The 19959-nt window shown below is 49.3% G+C and overlaps 2 protein-coding genes across 2 annotated transcripts in view; one reads left to right on the top strand and one right to left on the bottom strand.

Moving 5' to 3' along the window:
* Positions 1-19959, bottom strand: part of PIGU (phosphatidylinositol glycan anchor biosynthesis class U) — a 240873-nt gene that overhangs the window by 130239 nt on the left and 90675 nt on the right. The window contains exon 12 of the mRNA XM_082644641.1: positions 5073-5465. Within this exon, the coding sequence (XP_082500767.1) occupies positions 5352-5465 (114 nt within the window). The 3' untranslated portion in view covers positions 5073-5351. The remainder of the gene's footprint in view (positions 1-5072; positions 5466-19959) is intronic.
* On the top strand, positions 2339-4848 carry MAP1LC3A (microtubule associated protein 1 light chain 3 alpha). The gene is made up of 5 exons (XM_082644643.1): positions 2339-3366; positions 3690-3745; positions 3825-3931; positions 4237-4406; positions 4679-4848. Exons 1-4 carry the CDS (start codon positions 3327-3329, stop codon positions 4397-4399), a joined length of 366 nt encoding a protein of 121 aa, XP_082500769.1. The 5' UTR covers positions 2339-3326; the 3' UTR covers positions 4400-4406; positions 4679-4848.

Genomic DNA, 19959 nt, shown 5'->3' with positions numbered 1-19959 from the left:
TTATTGGCTGCGTTGGGTCTTCGTTGCTGCACTCAGGCTTTCTCTAGTTGCGGCGAACAGAGGTTACTCTTCGTTGCGGTGCATGGGCTTCTCATTGCGGTGGCTTCTCTTGCAGAGCACGGGCTCTAGGCGCGCGGGCTCAGTAATTGCGGCTCGCGGGCTCTAGAGCACAGGCTCAGTAGTTGTGGCACACGGGCTTAGTTGCTCTGCGGCATGCAGGATCTTCCTGGACCAGGGCTCAAACCTGTGTCCCCTGGATTGGCAGGCGGATTCTTAACCACTGCACCACCAGGGAAGTCCCTAGAAGTGTTTTTAAATATCGAAAGATTTGGAGTTTATTCAGCTCTTGCTTGTGGTCAGAGAACACGGTCTGTATGAAATTAACTATCTGATTATCTGTTGAGATTTGTCTTGGAGCCTGGCCTACTCTATGTCTCTGCTTGGAAGCTAGCAGACATCTCAAACTTGACCTCCCCCAAATTAACCCATGATCTTCCCCTAAAATGTACTCTGTAATTCTCCCTGTCCCCATCTGTTGTCTTTGACTCCTTTCTTTCCCACATTCCCCACAGGTAATTTTTTATAAATGTTTCTTGTGTGCCTGATAGTAACATATTGGGTTCAGGGTTCTACCAGGGTCAATTGATTAGAATTATTAATGGTATTAAAATCTTCTATATCCTTTTTTTGGCTGTTTGGTCTATCAGTTACTGAAAAAGTTTTAATATCTACCACTGTGATGAAGGACTTGGCAATTTCTCCTTGTATCCTGTCACTTTTGCTTCATACACTTTCAGCCTTTTTTTTTTAAACCTCTAACATACAAGTTCAGAATTGTTATATATTCTTAGAAAATTGTTCTTTTCATCACTTTGTGTTGATGCTCTTTATCACTAATAATGTCTCTAGCCTTAAAGCCTATTTTGTCTGATTTTGCTATGGGTATATCTTTTGGTTAGTTTTTCTCTACTATACACTTTTTTCCCAACTGTTTACTTTTGGTGCCCTTAGGTTTTAAATGTCCTCTTGTAAATAGCATAGACCTGCATTTTCTTTTTCTTGGCCAATCTGTTCACCTCTATTTTAATAGATGAATGTAAAACACTTTCTACCTCTGGTTTTTTTTTTGTTTTTTTTTTTCAGTACGCGGGCCTCTCACTTCTGTGGCCTCTCCCGTTGCGGAGCAACAGGCTCCGGACGTGCAGGCCCAGAGGCCATGGCCCACGGGCCCAGCCGCTCCGCGGCATGTGGGATCCCCCCGGACCGGGGCACAAACCCCTGTCCCCTGCATCGGCAGGCGGACTCCCAACCACTGTGCCACCAGGGAAGCCCTCTACCTCTGGTTTTGTACCATTTATGTACCATTCTTTTTACTTTGCTTCCTTTTTCTCCTTTTCTACCTTCAATTATATTTTAATACCCTCTACTAAACTTTTCTCTTTTGTGCATTGGTAAGTTATACCTTCTATTCTTTTAGTGATCTCTCTGAAGTGTTTGAACTTGACTTGACTTTACAAAGCCAGATAATTACCAATTATCTTTATTCTCCTCCTCTCAAATAAATGAAGCTTCTTAGAACACATAAACTCTGATTACCCTCTCCAGCCCTACCTGTTTTTGTGTCCTGTGCTCCTTGCTCTGTACTCCACAAACTAATCGTCACCATTCATGTTTCATAGCAGGTGCTTGTTTAGATGGACTTCCATGTTTACCAGTTTAGTTACTTGATATTTTTCTGTCTAATTTCTTCTCTTTAGAGTTCTGCAAATTCACTACGAAGTGTCTAGATGAGATTTTATTTTTATTTATTCTTTTTTTTAAATTAATTAATTAGTTTATTTATTTATGGCTGTGTTGGGTCTTCGTTTCTGTGCGAGGGCCTTCTCCAGCTGTGGCAAGCGGGGGCCACTCTTCATCGCTGTGCGCGGGCCTCTCACTATCGCGGCCCCCCTTGTTGCGGAGCACAGGCTCCAGACGCGCAGGCTCAGCAATTGTGGCTCACGGGCCCAGTCGCTCCGCGGCATGTGGGATCCTCCCAGACCAGGGCTTGAACCCGTGTCCCCTGCATTGGCAGGCAGACCCCCAACCACTGCGCCACCAGGGAAGCCCAATTTTTATTTATTCTGATCTGGATTTTAAGTGAGGATCCTGGTCTTTAATCAATTGTGGAAGTTCTTCAGGAACTGCCTCTCCCACATTCTTTTCTCTCCTTCTGGAACGCTGATTGAACCTATTCTTCTCACCTTGCCATTCCTGTCACTTCCTCTTTTTTTTTTTTTTTTTTTTTTTTTGTGGTACGCGGGCCTCTCACTGTTGTGGCCTCTCCCGTTGCGGAGCACAGGCTCCGGACGCACAGGTTCAGCGGCTGTGGCTCACGGGCCTAGCTGCTCCGCGGCACGTGGGATCTTCCCGGACCGGGGCACGAACCCGTGTCCCCTGCATCGGCAGGCGGACTCTCAACCACTGCGCCACCAGGGAAGCCCCACTTCCTCTTTTATATGTTCCATCTGGCTTGTTTTCCGGCTAATTGCTTCCGCTCTTTCATCCAGTTCAGTGATTTTCTCTTCTGCTGTATCTAATTGGCTTTCTTGCCTCATCCTTTGAGACTTGAATTTCGATAGCTCTATTTTTCAATTCTAGAAATTCCTTCTAAAACCTTTATGCTTTTTAGTGTCTTGCTCCAAGCGTCTTCATGTTTTAATCTCCGCCCCCACCCCGACCACCACCTTTTTCTTTCTCTAACCATGAGCTCCACGAAGGCGAGAACGTTTGGTTTAGTGTTGTCATCCCCAGTGCCTCCTACCGTTCCTGGAACGGAACAGGCTCTGAGTGAGCGCTGTCAGATGACTTAGTGGGAACAGAAGGATGCTGTGCCGCAGCCTGGCCCCCGCTCTCCCCGCCGCTCCCCCAACGACCTCGCAGGCTTTCTAGTCTCCCCTCAGCCCGGACCTCAGGGAAAGGACCCCACCCCGCCCACCTCTGCGCAGGCCGTGACGTCACGGGACCGTGACGCGCCCTGGGAGCCCCCGCCCCTTCGTGGCGCTGGGCCGGGAATCCAGGCTCTCTGCGCCGTGATGTCACGGGTCCGGGCGGGCGGACTTTGCGTCGGCCCAATGGGAGCGGCGCGCCGGCCTCCCCTTTAAGGAATGTTGTGACCTGACGTCAGCTGGGCGAGTTACCTCCCCGAGCCGCCGTCGCCGGGCTCAGCGCGAGCCTCGGAGCCCTTCAGCGCGAGGCGCGGAGCCCCCGGAGCCCCCGAACCGCAGCCACATCCCCTCGTCGCGCGCCCCAGAGCCCCGGCTTGCGCGCCCCGCCGGGCCGGCGCGATGCCCTCAGACCGGCCTTTCAAGCAGCGGCGGAGCTTCGGTGAGGCCCGGCGGGCGCTCTGGGAGCGCGGGGTGGGGGCGTGGGGGCTGGGGGGTGTTGGCCGACCGACCCGACTGCCGCAGATGACGTCAGCTCCGTGACGTCAGGCTCGGCTGGAGCTGGACCCTCGGGATGGGAAGCAGGCTGGGGCCTGGGCCGGGGCCTCCGCCTCGCATCCCGGTCCTGTGCCCGGGCCTTAGGGCCCAACGGCTCCGGGGGCGGGGGCTTCGGGGAGGCGGGGTCGGGGCCGCCCCTCGGGTACTGGCGGGGCGGAACCTCGAGGAGGACCTCGGCCCGGCCTCATCCCCGACTGCTGTCTGCAGCCGATCGCTGTAAAGAGGTGCAGCAGATCCGCGAGCAGCACCCCAGCAAAATCCCGGTGAGTTCCGCCGCCCCCTCCCATCCCCGCCCGGCCCAGGCCCCGCCTCGGGCTCACGCATCCCCCGCCCCGCTCCCAGGTAATCATCGAGCGCTACAAGGGTGAGAAGCAGCTGCCCGTCCTGGACAAGACCAAGTTCCTGGTCCCGGACCATGTCAACATGAGCGAGTTGGTCAAGATCATCCGGTGCGCGGGCAGCAGCTGTCAGAGGGGGATTGGGTCCTGCTGGGGTCAGGCAGGGGGCTGGGTCCTTCTGAGAAGGAAGGGGTGGGGGTGGGGCACGGGAACGGGTGCTGGGTCCCTGTTGTGGGGAGGTTGGGAAAGGTCAAGGTCAGGGCTGGGGTCTGTGTCCGGTCAGAGGTGAGAGCCTCTAGACGGGCTTGGGACGGGTGTGAGGTGGAGGATTAGGATCATTTTGGGGAGCGGGTGAGGGCTACACTCGCCCAACAGCCAGGCCCCTCACGGTTGGCTTGCCCTCCCGCCCACCTCAGGCGCCGCCTGCAGCTGAACCCCACGCAGGCCTTCTTCCTGCTGGTGAACCAGCACAGCATGGTGAGCGTGTCCACGCCCATCGCCGACATCTATGAGCAGGAGAAGGACGATGACGGCTTCCTCTACATGGTCTACGCCTCCCAGGAAACCTTCGGCTTCTGAGCCAGCAGTAGGGGGGTTGGCTTGGGAGTGGGGGGCCCTGTCAGGCTCTGCCCTGGGAGCTCCTGGCACCTGAACTGAGCTGCCTCTGCCCCTGCCCCTGGTGGGCTGGGCGGGGATGCCACATCCTAGCCAGGGGGCACCAACCGCACCTCCCCTGCCCCTGGGTGGATCCTGGCCCAGTCATGTTAGGGTTGCCCCTCTGGGTGCTGGCTGGGATGGGGAGAGGTTGGGAGCAGCCCCTAGCACCCCTGCTCTGTGTGGTTTGTCTTTTTTTTTTAGGCCCCTGCCTGTCTGCCCATCTGTCCCTCCCTGACCTGAGGTGCTGCTGCCCATGCCTGGACCTGCCCACCCCTGAAGGACTGGCCCCTGGCTCACCCAGTCTTGACATGGTGTATGGATCTGTGGTCATTGTTCCTCTGCAGAATAAAGATTGCTCAGGCCTGCCTGGCCCTTTGCCTCCAGCTGCTTGGGGAGTGGGGAGGGCTGCCCCACACCATCCTCAGCTGACCAGTGCGCAGACCCGTGTTCTGTGGACTCAGAGCTCATTTGGGAAACCCACGCCTGTGTGTAGTGCACCATGGTGGTATTAGGGGCCAAGCCCACCCCTTCCAGGAGTGCAGTGTGGTTCCAGGGCAGACGTTTGCAAAACAAAACACATTTATTAAGTAGCCACAACCTAACTGCTCGTCTGCTTCTTCCCCGTTCCTGCTTGGGAGGGGGGCTCCTTGGTGTGCGGAGCCACAGAGTGGGGAGTGCACGTGGAGGTGCTCCTGGCTGCTCCCCACAGGCCTTGCTGCCAGCCTTGGCTCCTCACCGGTACCAGATATTTGTGACCCTGGACTCAAACCTCATCTGCCCAGGACTTCCCTGCTGGCAGCTCTGGTTAGAGGGCTTGGCCCAGCTTCTGGCCCTTTCACCCCTGAAGTCCGTGCAGCCCTGTGCCCAGCCAGGCCTACTTGAGCACAAGCATGGCCTCCGTGCCGTCCTTGGTGGTCAGGTAGAGACCGTGTGTGAGGTAGTACTCCCGCCGTAGGAAGGCATAGAAGTAATCGGAGATGAGCAGGATCTGGGGGGAGAGAGATGTGAGAAGCTTCGTGATACCTCCCCCTGAACTTCGGATCTCTGAGGGGCTAGGTAGGCGTTGGGGAGACCCTGCCCAGGGACCCTGCCCCTCAGGGCCTACACCACCCTTCAAGGGTCTCACTGGCACTGCAGAAGTTGCCCTACTGCCCTTCCTCCTCCTACCATGGTCTGTGCTTCCATCCCAAGCCCTGGCCTGTGAACTCCAGACTGGCGCTCCTCCGTCTCACCTCCTGGGTGCCCACTGGCCCTTCCACCCCAGCCAAGTCCCCTATCAAACCTGCTTCTCCCACTGGGAACCCATATCCCCCTTCTTCCATCCAGGTGTTCAGGCCATAGAATCAACAGACTTGTCTCCTCCCATACACCAAGCCACCAAGCCTGTCAGTTCTATTTCTACCTGTCCCCACAGCTACCACCCTGGACAAAGCCACTGTCATCTGAACAACAGTGGTCTCCTCTCTGGGCTTCCTGATCTCAAACCTCCCACCCTAGCAGCAGAGGTTGCTTTTTAAGACAAATCTGGTCATGTTGCATGCCAGCTTAAGGTCCTCTAAAGGCTTCCCATGGCTCTTAGGGTGAAGATCAAACTCTCTGGGGCTCTGAGGCCTTGCACTTGGTCCCTGCCCGTGTACATGCTTCAGCCTCTGCCGTGCTCCACCTCACTCAGCTCCAGCCACACTGGCCTGTTCCCTTCCAATGCAGGATCTTTGCTGTCTCCTCTGCCTGGAATGTTCTCTTCCCCTTTCATCTAGTAAACACCTGCTTGCCCTTCAGGCCTCAGGAAGGATCACTTCCACAGAGAAGCCCTCCCTCACACCCTAGATTGGGTCTTGGTCCCATTAACTTTTATCTGGTAGCATAAACTCGTCCAAATTGCAGTTTTGCATTCATCGGTGAGACTGCCTGATGACCGTGGCTCCTCCCCTGGCCTGGGCAGGGTCCCTGAGTGATTCTGCCACCATGGTGTCTGTGTCCAGCTTGGTCTGTCTTTTCTGTCTGGGCCTCAGAATAGAAAGGGCCCTAGCAGCTCAGCCCACCATCCCCCTCACTGAGGCCCAGAGGGGAACAGGGACTTGCCAAGGTCCCCCGAACACTGGGCCCAGTCTTACAATTCCATTCATCCCAAGCTCCCAGGACCTCCAGTGCCTGGAACAGGAGGGGCAGGGCCCAGCCCTACAGAAGGATGAGGGGAGAGGGGCTCACCACTGCAGATACCACCAGTTCTCAGGCACTTACAAGCCTCTCACATTATCATCACCAATCACCTTGGCACAGATGGGGCGACGTAAGCCCAGAACTGGGGGAGCACCTGGCTAGGGCCTTATAGCAAGACAGAGGTTGAGCCTGGCATCTCAGCCTCTGACCCCCAAACCCCTGTTCTGGGAAGCCTCTCTCACAGGGTGGGCAGGAAAGAGAGCAAACCCACACCGTGGCCTCAGGACAAGGACCTGCCATTCTGCCACCACAGGAATCCATCTGGAAGAATGATGGTTCCCATCTTACAGATGAGGAAATTGAGGCACAAAGGGTTCAACAGTTGGCCTAAGGCTATACTGGGAGAGCTGGACTAGTGGCTATAACCCTGCAAGGCAATGTACCTGGGGCCCAGTGTGCAAAGGGCCCAGAACTCTGCCACTGAGGGTGTCAGAGCAGAGAGCCCAGGGAGCCCCTGAAGGCTTGCGCTGCAGCTGCCCATGGGGCGTAGTTACCACGGCGAAGGCTGCCCTCACTCCCTGCAGCCCCTTTCTCACCCAGGCCCAAGGTGTCAAGTCGGAGGAGGCGGAGCCTGGAGCTGGTGGGGGTTGATCCCCGAGCCAGGTCAGATGAGGGGCAGGTGCAAAGTCACAGTTTACAACAAAACAACTCCAATGTCACACATGATCAGCTGGTCAAACAGGAAGTCAAAACACTAGGTTATTAGTTTGAACCATATGAAACTGCCAATTTTGCAGATCAAAAACGGTTGAGTATTGACAGTTTCATATGGTTCAACTTAATATAAAATGGACGGGCCTCCCTGGTGGCGCAGTGGTTGAGAGTCCGCCTGCCGATGCAGGGGATACGGGTTCGTGCCCCGGTCTGGGAGGATCCCACATGCCGCGGAGCGGCTGGGCCCGTGAGCCATGGCCGCTGGGCCTGCGCATCCGGAGCCTGTGCTCCGCAACGGGGGAGGCCACAACAGTGAGAGGCCCGCATACCGCAAAAAAAAAAAAAAAAAAAAGGAAAAAAAATCAAGAAATAGTAGAGTAAGTATACAATCTAGAAGCACCAGAACAAATAACTATAGGACCTAAGGGAGCTATTCTTTTTCCTTGTAAGCCTTAACTTTGTAAATTATGTATACATGTTACGTTGATAAAAATAAAAATCCAATTAAAAACAATCAGCCGATAAATGATTGAATAAGTAAATAAATAATCAAGGGAGAATTCCTTTTGTAATCCTTACAAAAGAGTTCCAAATAATATATGTAGAGACTCTCCCTTCAGGAGGTGGAGCTTAATTCTTGCCCACTCCCCACCCCCTGCCCCCGAGGGTAGGCTAGACTTCGTGACTCACTTCCAAAGAACAGGGAAAGAGAAAATAGTAACTGTGCACTGGAGAAGCCTGGCAAACACTATCTTAACCAAATGATGAAGGGTAAACGGCATGAAGTGTGGCTAGTGTGTACTGCCTGAGCATTCCAAAAACCTAAAACGTGGCCTCATGATGAGAAAAGCATCAGACAAACCCAGAGGGGACACTCTACAGGATACCTGGCCACTGTTCCTCAAGACTGTCCATGTCACGAGAAATAAGGAAAGACAGAGTGTGAGCAGAGGACATGGGGGAGATGTGGCAACTAAGTGTAATGTGGTACCTGGGACTGGATCCTGGGAGAAAAAGAAGACAATACAGGGAAAACTGGTGAAATCCACATCAAATCTGGAGTTTACTTAGTCGTAACGTACCAGGGTCAGTTTCTTGGTTTTGACAAACTTACCATGGTAATATAAGATGTTAAAAATGTGGGAAACTGGGTGGGGGGCATATGAGAACTCTCTGTACTATCTAAAATTATTCCAAAATTTAAAAGTTTATTTTAAAAAGCAACGTACTACTGTTATATGCAACAACATGAATGAGCCTCAAAAATATCTTGCTTAGTGAAAGAAGGCTTCAGGAAATGTACATTAAGATTTGTGTTTTTCCATTAATAAAGGAAACTGAAGATGATGCAAAGAAATGGTAAGATATCCCATGTTCTTGGATTGGAAGAATTAATATTGTTAAAATGGTCATACTACCCAAAGCAATCTACAGATTTAATGTGATCCCTATCAAATTACCCATAACATATTTCACAGAACTAGAACAAATAATCCTAAAATTTATATGGAACCAATAAAAGACCCAGAATTGCCAAAGCAATCCTGAGGGAAAAGAACAAAGCAGGAAGCATAACTCTCTCAGATAACACTACAAAGCTACAGTAATCAAAACGGCATGATATTGGCACAAAAAAAGACATATGAATCAATGGAACAGAATAGAGAGCCCAGAAATAAATCCACACACCTATGGTCAATTAATCTTTGACAAAGGAGACAAGTATATACAATGGGAAAAAGACAGTCTCTTCAGCAAGGGGTGTTGGGAAAGTTGGACAGCTGCATGAAATCAAAAGTTAGAACACACCTCATACCACCCACAAAAATAAACTCAAAATAGCTTAAAGACTTAACATAAGACATGACACCATAAAACTCCTAGAAGAGAACATAGGCAAAACATTCTCTGACATAAATTGTACCAATGTTTTCTTAGGTCAGTCTCCCAAGGCAATAAAAATAAAAGCAAAAATAAACAAAGGGACTTAATCAAACTTACAAGCTTTTGCACAGCAAAGGAAACCATAAACAAAATGAAAAGACAAGCTACAGATGGGAGAAAATATTTGCAAATGATATGACCGACAAGGGCTTAATTTCCAAAATATACAAACAGCACATAGGACTCAACAAAAAAAAAACAAACAACCCAATTGAAAAATGGGCAGAAGAACTAAATAGACATTTCTCCAAAGAAGATATACAGATGGCTAACAACCACATGAAAAGATGCTCAACATCGTTAATTATTAGAGAAATGCAAATCAAAACTACAATGAGGTATCACCTCACACTGGTCAGAATGGCCATCATTAAAAAGTCTACAGAGAAGAAAAAGAAATAAAAGGAATCCAAATCAGAAAAGAAGAAGTAAAACTGTCACTGTTTGCAGATGACATGATACTATACATAGAGAATCCTAAAAATGCCACCAGAAAACTACTAGAGCTAATCCATGAATTTGGTAAAGTAGCAGGATACAAAATTAATGCACAGAAATCTCTTACATTCCTATACACTAACGACAAAAAAAGCTGAAAGAGAAATTAAGGAAACACTCCCATTTACCATTGCAAAAAAGAAGAATAAAATACCTAGGAATAAACCTTCCTAAGGAAGCAAAAGACCTGTATGCAGAAAACTATAAGACACTGATGAAAGAAGTTAAAGATGATACCAATAGATGGAGAGATATACCATGTTCTTGGATTGGAAGAATCAACACTGTCAAAATGACAATACTACCCAAAGCAATCTACAGATTCAATGCAATCCCTATCAAACTACCAATGGCATTTTTCACAGAACTAGAACAAAAAATTGCACAATTTGTATGGAAACACAAAAGACCCCGAATAGCCAAAGCAATCTTGAGAGTGAAGTAAGTCAGAAAGAGAAAAACAAATACCGTATGCTAACACATATATATGGAATCTAAAAAAAAGAAAAAAAAGGTCATGAAGAACCTAGGGGCAGGACGGGAATAAAGACGCAGACCTACTAGAGAATGGATTTGAGGACATGGGGAGGGGGAAGGGTAAGCTGGGACAAAGTGAGAGAGTGGCATGGACATATATACACTACCAAATGTAAAACCGATGGCTAGTGGGAAGCAGCCACATAGCACAGGGAGATCAGCTCGGTGCTTTGTGACCACCTAGAGGGGTGAGATAGAGAGGGAGACGCAAGAGGGTAGAGATATGGGGATATATGTATATGTATAGCTGATTCACTTTGTTATAAAGCAGAAAGTAACACACCATTGTAAAGCAATTATACTCCAATAAAGATGTTAAAAAAAAAAAAAAAAGAATCCACCTGCCAACGCAGGGGACGCAGGTTTGAGCCCTGGTCCAGGAAGATCCCACATGCCGCAGAGCAAATACACCCATGTGCCACAACTACTGAGCCTGTGCTCTAGAGCCCACAAACCACAACTACTGAGCCTGAGTGCCACAACTACTGGAGCCCACATGCCTAGAGTCCGTGCTCCATAACAAGAGAAGCCACCACAATGAGAAGCCCGCGCACTGCAATGAAGAGTAGCCCCTGCTCACTCCAACTAGAGAAAGCCTGCACACAGCAACAAAGACCCAACGCAGCCAAAAATAAATAAATGAATTTATTTTAAAAAAAAGAAAAAGAGAGAACAGATCTGTTATCAGAACAGTGGATCACTGGAGTTAAGAGCAGTAACTGCCATATGGGAAGTACTACCAAATAAATGCTTACGGTATCTCCCAAGCTCCTTTGCAATTAGTAAGTTTTGGTCAGTGGAGTCTAAGCAGAAATGTCACGTGGCAGCCTCTGAGAAACTTCCTTATGAGACAGCATGTGTGAAGTGTTAGCTGTTCTCCAACCAAATCACCTCAGTTGTAAATGCTACCATTTAGACCACTGGAGCCATGCTTTACAAAACGATGAGAAATAAGGAGCTTGAGTTCCTGATACTATGGAACATGATACCAACTTTGGACCACCTACTCGGATATTTATTTGAGGGAGACCTAACATTCTGTTTTGTTTACATCACTGCCTCCTCTTCCATCCTCCACTCTGATTCTTTCAGTCAACCAAACCTAAGTGCAAGTAATACATATAGTTGAATGGGTGCCTAGGGAAAACTACATATTTGAATAAGATTCAAATCAAACAGGCAGATTTTTAAATTATTTAATAAATGCTTTTCTAACAAAAAAAAGAGACATGTACCACAATGTTCATTGCAGCTCTATTTACAATAGCTAGGACATGAGCAACCTAAGTGTCCATCGACAGAGGAATGGATAAAGAAGATGTGCCACGTATATACAATGGAATAGTACTCAGTCATAAAAAGAAACAAAACTGAGTTATTTGTAGTGAAGTGGATGGACCTAGAGTCTGTCATACAGAGTGAAGTAAGTCAGAAAGAGAAAAAAATACCATATGCTAACACACATACATGGAATCTAAAAAAAAAAAGGTTCTGATGAACCTAGGGGCAGGACAGGAATAAAGACGCAGACATAGAGAATGGACTTGAGGACACGGCGAGGGGGAAGGGTAAGCTGGGACGAAGTGAGAGAGTGGCATTGACATATATACACTACCAAATGTAAAATAGCTAGCTAGTGGGAAGCAGCTGCATAGCACAGGGAGATCAGCTTGGTGCTTCGTGACCACCTAGAGGGGTGGGATAGGGAGGGTAGGGGGGAGGCTCAAGAGGGAAGGGGATATGGGGATATATGTATACATATAGCTGATTCACTTTGTTATACAGCACAAAACTAACACACCATTGTAAAGCAATTATACTCCAATAAAGATGTTAAAAAAAAAAAAGATACACACTCCCCTATGTTCACAGCAGCACTGTTCACAATAGCCAAGACATGGAAACAACCTAAATGTCCATGGACAGATGAATGGATAAAGAAGATGTGGTATATACATATATATATGTATACACACACACACACACACACACACACGATGGAATACTACTTAGCCATAAAAAAAGAACGAAATAATACCCATTTGTAAGTCAGAAAGAGAAAGGCAAATACCATATATCACTTATATGTGGAATCTAAAATATGACACAAATGAACTTATCTACAAAACAGAAACAGACTCACAGACATAGAAAACAGACTTGGAGTTGCCAAGGGAGGGGAGGTGGGGGAGGGATGGATTAGGAATTTGGGACTAGCAGATGCAAACTATTATATATAGAGTGAATGAACAAGGTCCTACTGTATAGCACAGGGAACTATATTAAATAGCCTGTGATAAACCATATTGGAAAAGAATATAAAAAAAGGATGTAGGGACTTCCCTGGTGTTCCAGTGGTTAAGACTCTGTGTTTCCATTGCAGGGGGCATGGGTTTGATCCCTGGTCAGGGAACTAAGATCCCATATGCTGCACAGCAGGCAAAAAAAAAATGTATATATATATATATATATATATATATGAAAAACTGAATCACTTTGTTGTACAGCAGAAATTAAAAGAACATTGTAAATCAACTATACTTCAATAAAAAAATGAAAAAAATTTGTGTTTTTCACTGTATACAAATTTCACATAAGAAAAATGTAAGTAAATATGGAGCTCTGGTTAATGATATACATGCTGAAATATCTGACAGGAAATGTACTGATGTGTATACTTCACTTTGAAGTACATTACAAAAATAAGATGGATTGAGAAATGGATAATTTGTGATCATCCAAGTATAGTAAAATGTGAATGGTGGAGTCCAAGTCATGTGTATACAGGTGTTCAAGGTTTCAAGGTTTCAACTTTGCTGTGTGTGCAAAACCTTTCATAATAAAGTATCAGGGGAGGGTGGCATGGAAGGAAAGAGCCCTGTGTGCTGGCTTGGTCTGTCTGGAACCCAAAGTCACTAGTCCTGAGTGGGTGCCCTGCCCCTGTCCCCAGGGAGAGGGCATCTTGGGGACACACTGGCCTTGAGGCTTCACTCTCTCGGAGGGAAGTCCCTAGCTGTCACAGGCTGGCTGAGACAACCTCTTCTGACCTAGAGGCTTTCCATTTGGGTTGAGGAGAAAGGATTTCCCAGAGGCCCTGGGATTCAGCCAACACAGCATCTGCAGACTCAGCGCTACTTTGCCCAGTCTGGGCAGGGAAAGCTGGGAAAGAAGCAGTGGAAATAGCATGGGCAGGTTAGTGGCTGTGTGACCCTGGGTAAGTCACTTCCCCTTCCCTAAGCAGCATTTTCCTCATCTGTAAGATGAGTGATAAACGCTCGTTTATTACTTACAACGGTGGCTCCCCTAGTCCTTGCTCTGTCCCTCTGTGCTTTCAGAGACCTGAAGAGCAGCCCCTTCTTTATTTTTTTCATCTTTTAATGGTTTTAATTTGAAAACAAAAATGAAAAATGTTTTTATGGTATAAAAAAACCTAGTTGTGGCGAGTTGCCTGGTGGCCTAGTGGTTAGAATTTGGCGCTTTTACTGCCGAGGCCCGGGTTCAATCCCTGGTCAGGGAACTGAGGTCCTACAAGCCAAGCGGTGAGGCCAAAAAAAAGAAAACAAAAAAAACAAAACAACACAAAACAAACCTAGTTGTAGAATTTTCAGTTTATTATATGAAAGTGAGAATTACATGATTTAGGGACTAAATGCTTTCTAGGGTAGTTAGTAGTTATAACTCTAATGGTCGGTCTCTGAGAGAAAAGAGAAAAACACCTAGCTCTGATAAATGCTGTCCATTATTATAGTTTCTTCTTATTAATAAAAATGCTGATAATACTCAGGCATTAATGTAAGCACTTTACATGTGTTAAAACACTTAATCCTTGCAATAAACCTTCACAGTAGGTACATTATAACTATCCCATCTTATAGATGAAGAAACAAAGGTTCTTCAAGTAATTTGCCCAAAGTCGTACAACCAGCAAGTGTCAGAGGCAGGCTTTGAACCCAGACCATCTGGCATCAGACACCACACGCTTACCCACACTGCTGGACAGCCTCCCTACTCTAGGGATACTTTCGGAGCAGCCCATTCTTTAAAGCTGCCCTCATCGACAGTGGCTGAGCCCCTCGGCCTCTCTATCGCCATCAGCCACCAGGTTCCACCAATTCCCCTCCTCAGAATTCCACCTCAGCCCCCTTTTCTCCCTCCCACTGCCCCCTCTTGCTCAAAGGCCTCCCTCATCCTCCTGGCCCCTGAGGGATCGTGCACGCGCACACCCACACACACACACACACACACAGCAGCCTCCAGTGCTCCCCTCTCCCTGCGCCACACCTGCGTGTCCCCGTAGCCCTGAACGCAGCCTGGTCCTGCAAACACTGCGTGGCCACACCTTGGTGCCTCTGCCTATGCCCTGCCCCCGGAATGGGATGACCCTTCCCACAAAAGGCTCCTTCTCATCCCTGGAGAGGCAACATCACCATCTCCCACACCCAGAGTCTTCCCTGACTCCACACTCAGTTATGCGACCCCTGGAGTGAAGTCACTTCCCACTGGCCTCCCCACCAAATGGGGTGGCATCTGCTCCAGCTCTGTGACTCCAGACCCAGTATGGGGCTGGCGTCTTGGGAGCAGTTTGCTGATTCCCTCCCAGGGCTCAGTCAGACCACATTCCTCTCACTGGCAGCCACGAGGGCTCCAGGCTCCCCTCTGGGCCATGATGAAGATGAAGATTTATTTATTTTTTGACCACACTGCGCAGCTTGCAGGATCTTAGTTCCCCGACTAGGGATCGAGTCCAGGCCCTGGCAGTGAAAGCGCCGCGTCCTAACCACTGGACCGCCAGGGAATTCCCAGAAGATGAACATTTAATGGGGCAGCTGATAAAAGGGTGGCCAGGGACAGAGAGGGGTAGATCAGAAGTGGAATGAAATCGTCAGAACACGTTCCACTACAGTAAGGAGATGGAGAAACCAACATCTGAGGATCTGCCCTGAGCTAGGTCCCTTAACAAAAAGCGCATCACTGAATCTTCACAACACCCTGGGATAGGGCTCATAAGCCCCACTTCAAGATGAGCAAACTCAGAGGTTAGGGTCTTGCCCAGGGTCACCTAGGAGTAAGTGACCACGTTTAGGCTGCAGTGCCCATCCTGCCTGTGTGAGGCCCAGAGCCTAGCCCTTCCCTTGACCCCCACGCCCTTCTCAGGGGTCTGTACCCACACTGCCAAGTCCTGCTACAGCCCCATGCTCATGCTTCGTATCCACTCTCTGTCACTTAGCCAAGGAGAGAGAGTTTCTTGAGAAAAGGCGAAACAAGTGTCTGAGAAAACAGAGCTCACAAGGCTGTTAATGCAGTGTGTCTAGAAGCCACAGGGCTTGGGATCGCAGCCACGGCCAACACTGGCCCCTGGGCTGCAGGGCCCTGGAGAAGCAGGTGCTGTCACCCTAGGCATGTCCCCGTTCCCCCGGTCTCTTGCTTGTGTTGGAGATGCTGACACTTGACAGTCAGCCCACGACTGGGATAACTCACGTGGTTGTCACCACTGGCAGTCAGAGTGCTGCATCCTCTGCCCTTGCTGCCTGGGATCTAGGAAACTGGGAGCAAGTGGGGCTGACGGCCGACTTGTGGAGCTGGACGGGGCTTTGGTGTGACCTGCCAACTCAGGCCTGAATGGACATGCGTGGGAGGAGATGGTGGAGAAACAGACCTCCACTCTCTAGCTCTAAAGATGCAAAATAATAGGGAAATCACTAGATCTCAGCCTCAGGATCTGGAAGGTCACAAAGTAAGATCATAGCTGGCTATGAAGGCAATTATCGTCTAGGTGGCACTGTTCAATTCATACAAGTTTTCCCCACTCACTTCCATATTCCCCACTCACAACCACCCTTCTAGGCTGAGGAAACAGAGGCTACCAGCCCCTCTCACCAGGTTTAAACAGCCTCCTCCCTGGGCTCCAGATTCCAGCTCAGACCCCTGACCTCTTCCCCTCCTGGCAGAGGGAGGTTTTCAGAGCATGAATCCTTATTGGTTTTTGGCAGCACTGTGCAGCAGGTGAGATCTCCGACCAGGGATGGAACCCGTGCCCCCTGCACTGGGAGCACAGAGTCTTAACTACTGGACCGCCAGGGAAATCCCAGAACATGAATCTGATCTCAGGTGTCTTCACTTAAAACCGAAAGCTCAGCCTGGTCCTCAGCACTCTGACCACTGTTGTCCTAAAATGGCCTCATTCCCCATCAGGTGGCAGGTGCCCGTCCTACAGAACTGCCTTCCACAACAGCTCACTCACAGGCTCTCTCACCCCCAGGTCTTACCACCTAGAACCTGGTTCGACCCTACACGCCCCTCAGGACGTCACTTAGAGGCTGCCCGCCCCCGAAGCTTCCGTAACCACCAGCTCTGAGCTCCCCAGGCCGAGTTTACCCCATTTATAGCACCATCACGCTGCCCTGGCCCTGCCTGTTTCCTTTTCTTTCTCACCCACAGACGGTGAGCTCCTTGGAAGCAGGACTGTGTCTCATTCACCCCTAGCAGAGGGCCTAAAAACCCGAATGAACTTTTTGGCCAACCCAATATTTGCAAATCCATAAATTAGGTCCAAGGAGTTATGTGACTCGCCTGAGATCCAGTGAGCTGGGCAGGGATGGGGCTGAGAGTCACTGTGGAGTTCGGGCCACTGAAGCCCAGGCCTTCCTGCTGGCCTTGACCCCCTGTATTTAGCTTGGGCTTTTCACGTCACTCTTGCTGTGGGGGTAGGAGAGGGGGCGGGGAAGGGCCTGGGAGAGACAAGCTTGGGATGCTGAGTGCTGAGCTAAAAGTGTGAGGACGGGAGGGACAAAGGAATGAACTAGGACCTCGACAAAATGCCACCAGCTAAGAAAAGCAAAGCAAACATGCACATCCAGCTGGATGAGGATGAGGGTTCCAGCCTGGGCCACTGGCACCTTATGTCAGGAGGAACAAATCTTCCAGTTAGGGCCATACACAACCCACGGGAATGAACCTGAAATTAGCCCCTGTCTGTCCACAAATGCGGGCTCCATGCCACTGAATCACTAGCGATCTGCCCAACACGTCCTCACACATTTCCTCACTGGCCCCTTCCCGAGAGTGACACACCAGGCTAATGGAGACGTAATTCCAGGAGACAGTACAGGACTGCGGTTTCACTTGTGCTCGGGTGAACGAGCAAGTCCTGAGCGGGGCCCAACATGCCAGAGGGTTGGTGCCCAGGCCTCAGGGCAGAACAGCCAAAGCAGGGCCAGCCCAGTGCCTACGGGTCTGCAGCACAAGGACGGGGTACGGAGCGAGGTGGCAGCAGCTTGGGCAGCGATCCAGGCCCTGCTGGGAAGGGCAGAGGGGAGCCACCATGGAGTCTGCTTTGGATGCAGACATGAGCAGGAGCGGGCTCGTGGGGCCTGGATGAGAGGGGAAGGGGGTTCTGGCTCTGACCCCCCAGGAATCCAGCAGGAGGACCTGCCACAGGCTCAGGCTCTGACCAACGCAGAGACTGGAACTGGGAGGTCAGGGTGTATGTGCAATTTTGTGTGAGGTCATTGGTTAGAAATTGTGGTTTCTGGTCATTCCTTTCTTCTGGGTGCTGGGAATACAGTTGTGAACAAGACAGGCCTGGGGGCTGCCCTAGTGGAACCCACAGTCTACTGAGAGAGCACAAGAAACAGGGTATCAATAAACACACCGCTCCGCAACTGCGTGACTTCCCAGCCTCAGCTGCTTCATTTGCATCCGAGATGATAATAGCAGTGCCTCCCTCAGAGGGCTGTTACGAGGATTAAGTCAATTCTTCATCATAATAAAAAAAGGAAAACAGCTTGAAGGGCTGTCAGTAGGGGAGTAACTACATCAGGCGGGGTGAGTCCAAACATGCAGGACTGAAACAGGAAGGAGCTTCCTCTCATGTTCGAACAAGGAGAGATCATGGAGACGTTTCATTAAAAGGAAAAAAAGTCATACTTTCATCATGCTGCCAACAATAAAACACACACACAGCTAAAACTCCTCCTCCATGAGCAGACGAGGTCATGTCAACACACAAGGAAAGGCCCAGAAGGCTGGACAAGCACATGATCCAAAAGATTAAAGGGATCACATGGGCCTGGTCCCTAGTAAGAGTTCTTTAAACATGAGCCACTATTAATTATAAGTTTAGGGAAAGATTTCCTTAGGTTACCTGTTTTTAACTTGAATTAGGGTAAGTGGAACATTTTACCTTACTATTAATAAAGCTAAATTTTAAACATTCCTTTTTGTTTACATCTAATCCTACATGACCATTATCTTTCTGCTGGTCTCTGACCTGCAGTAGAAAAGGGTTAAAAAAAAAAAAAAAAAAAAGATGAGGATTGTTCTCCTTCCCTTGGTGTCCAGGTCTGAATGTTTCCTTAGGAATTTGCTCTGGGTATTTGATGAGCACATTGCTCAAGCTACTTTCCATGTCAACATGTGTCAACATACAAATCCTCTTACCCCCCTGAGAGGTGGGGTTATCACCTGCAACCCTGAGAGGTTCAATCACTTGCTGAAGGTCACGCAGTGACGGAGTTGGGGCGGGGGGACCGCAGTCAACCAATCCATCTAATCCCTCCTTCTTCTCTCTCTCACATGTACGTGTGAGACACACAAACCCTATGCATCTATGGATGGTTTACTGTTATTTCCTGGTTACTGACTCTCAGGCACAATTATAATTAGCAAATGATCTGTGCCGCAAGCTGAAAAATATTTAATGGCCCCAGAGGAAGGATGGGGCCTAAGTCACTGGTTTACCTGCCACTGTCATTAATAATTACTGATGATTTTTTCTATTATGAAGCATGGAACTGACCGACTCAAACAGCAGGACTTAAAATCTCCAGGCCGAGATGTTCTCTACATTCAGCTGCGGACTCAGCAATGATGGGCCTGACTCTGGACACCTGCTAAAAATCTGTACTCATCTGATTCCCAGGACAGCTCTGATCTGTCTTGCCCAGAGAGGGGAGAATAAGGACCAGGTGACTAAAAGGCACCGCTGCAGCTAGAAGAGCTGAGAAGAGCAGGCTGTGGGACTGCGGACACACTCTGAATGCCATACATCTCATCAGAAGCAATGACTGTAGGTTAGACGGAAGCTGAGCTGGATTGGGCTGTGGATGACATGCAGGGGCTTCCCTGGCCAAAGAGACCAGGTTCTGGCAGAAGTGAGAGAAAGGCTGGGGACAGAGCTGCCATCCCTTGACATTAGCCAGTAGGGGTGACTTGGCCCCCATCCTGCCCACCTCCTAGACCCTCTCCCCCCTCCCCTCTCTGAGTCTGGAAGGCCCAGCCCCTATTCCTCATCCCTATGGCTTTCTCTGACCACTCAACAGGGAAGGTGATCTTGTTGCCTCTGGATTCCTCCAGCGGTTACACTCTCCACATTAATCACATGACGTTCTCCCTGGCTCTCTTTGGTTCATTCAATCATTCCACAAATATTTGCTAAACAACTGCTCTGTGCCAAGCACTGATCAGGTGGTTGGGGACCCTGCAGTGGGTAGGAGAGGCGGATCTCTGCCTTCATGAAGCTCACAGGCTAGTGGGAGAGGTAGAGAGAGAAGCAGGTAAATAATGTGGAGTTGCAAATTGGGTAAGTGCTGTGAAGGAAACAAATAGGAGGCAAAGAAACAGACCATGGG

The sequence above is a fragment of the Mesoplodon mirus genome (genome assembly GCF_964341445.2).
Source record: "Mesoplodon mirus genome assembly, chromosome: 15".
Taxonomy (NCBI): Eukaryota; Metazoa; Chordata; class Mammalia; order Artiodactyla; family Ziphiidae; genus Mesoplodon; species Mesoplodon mirus.
This window is presented reverse-complemented; position numbering and strand designations above follow the sequence as displayed.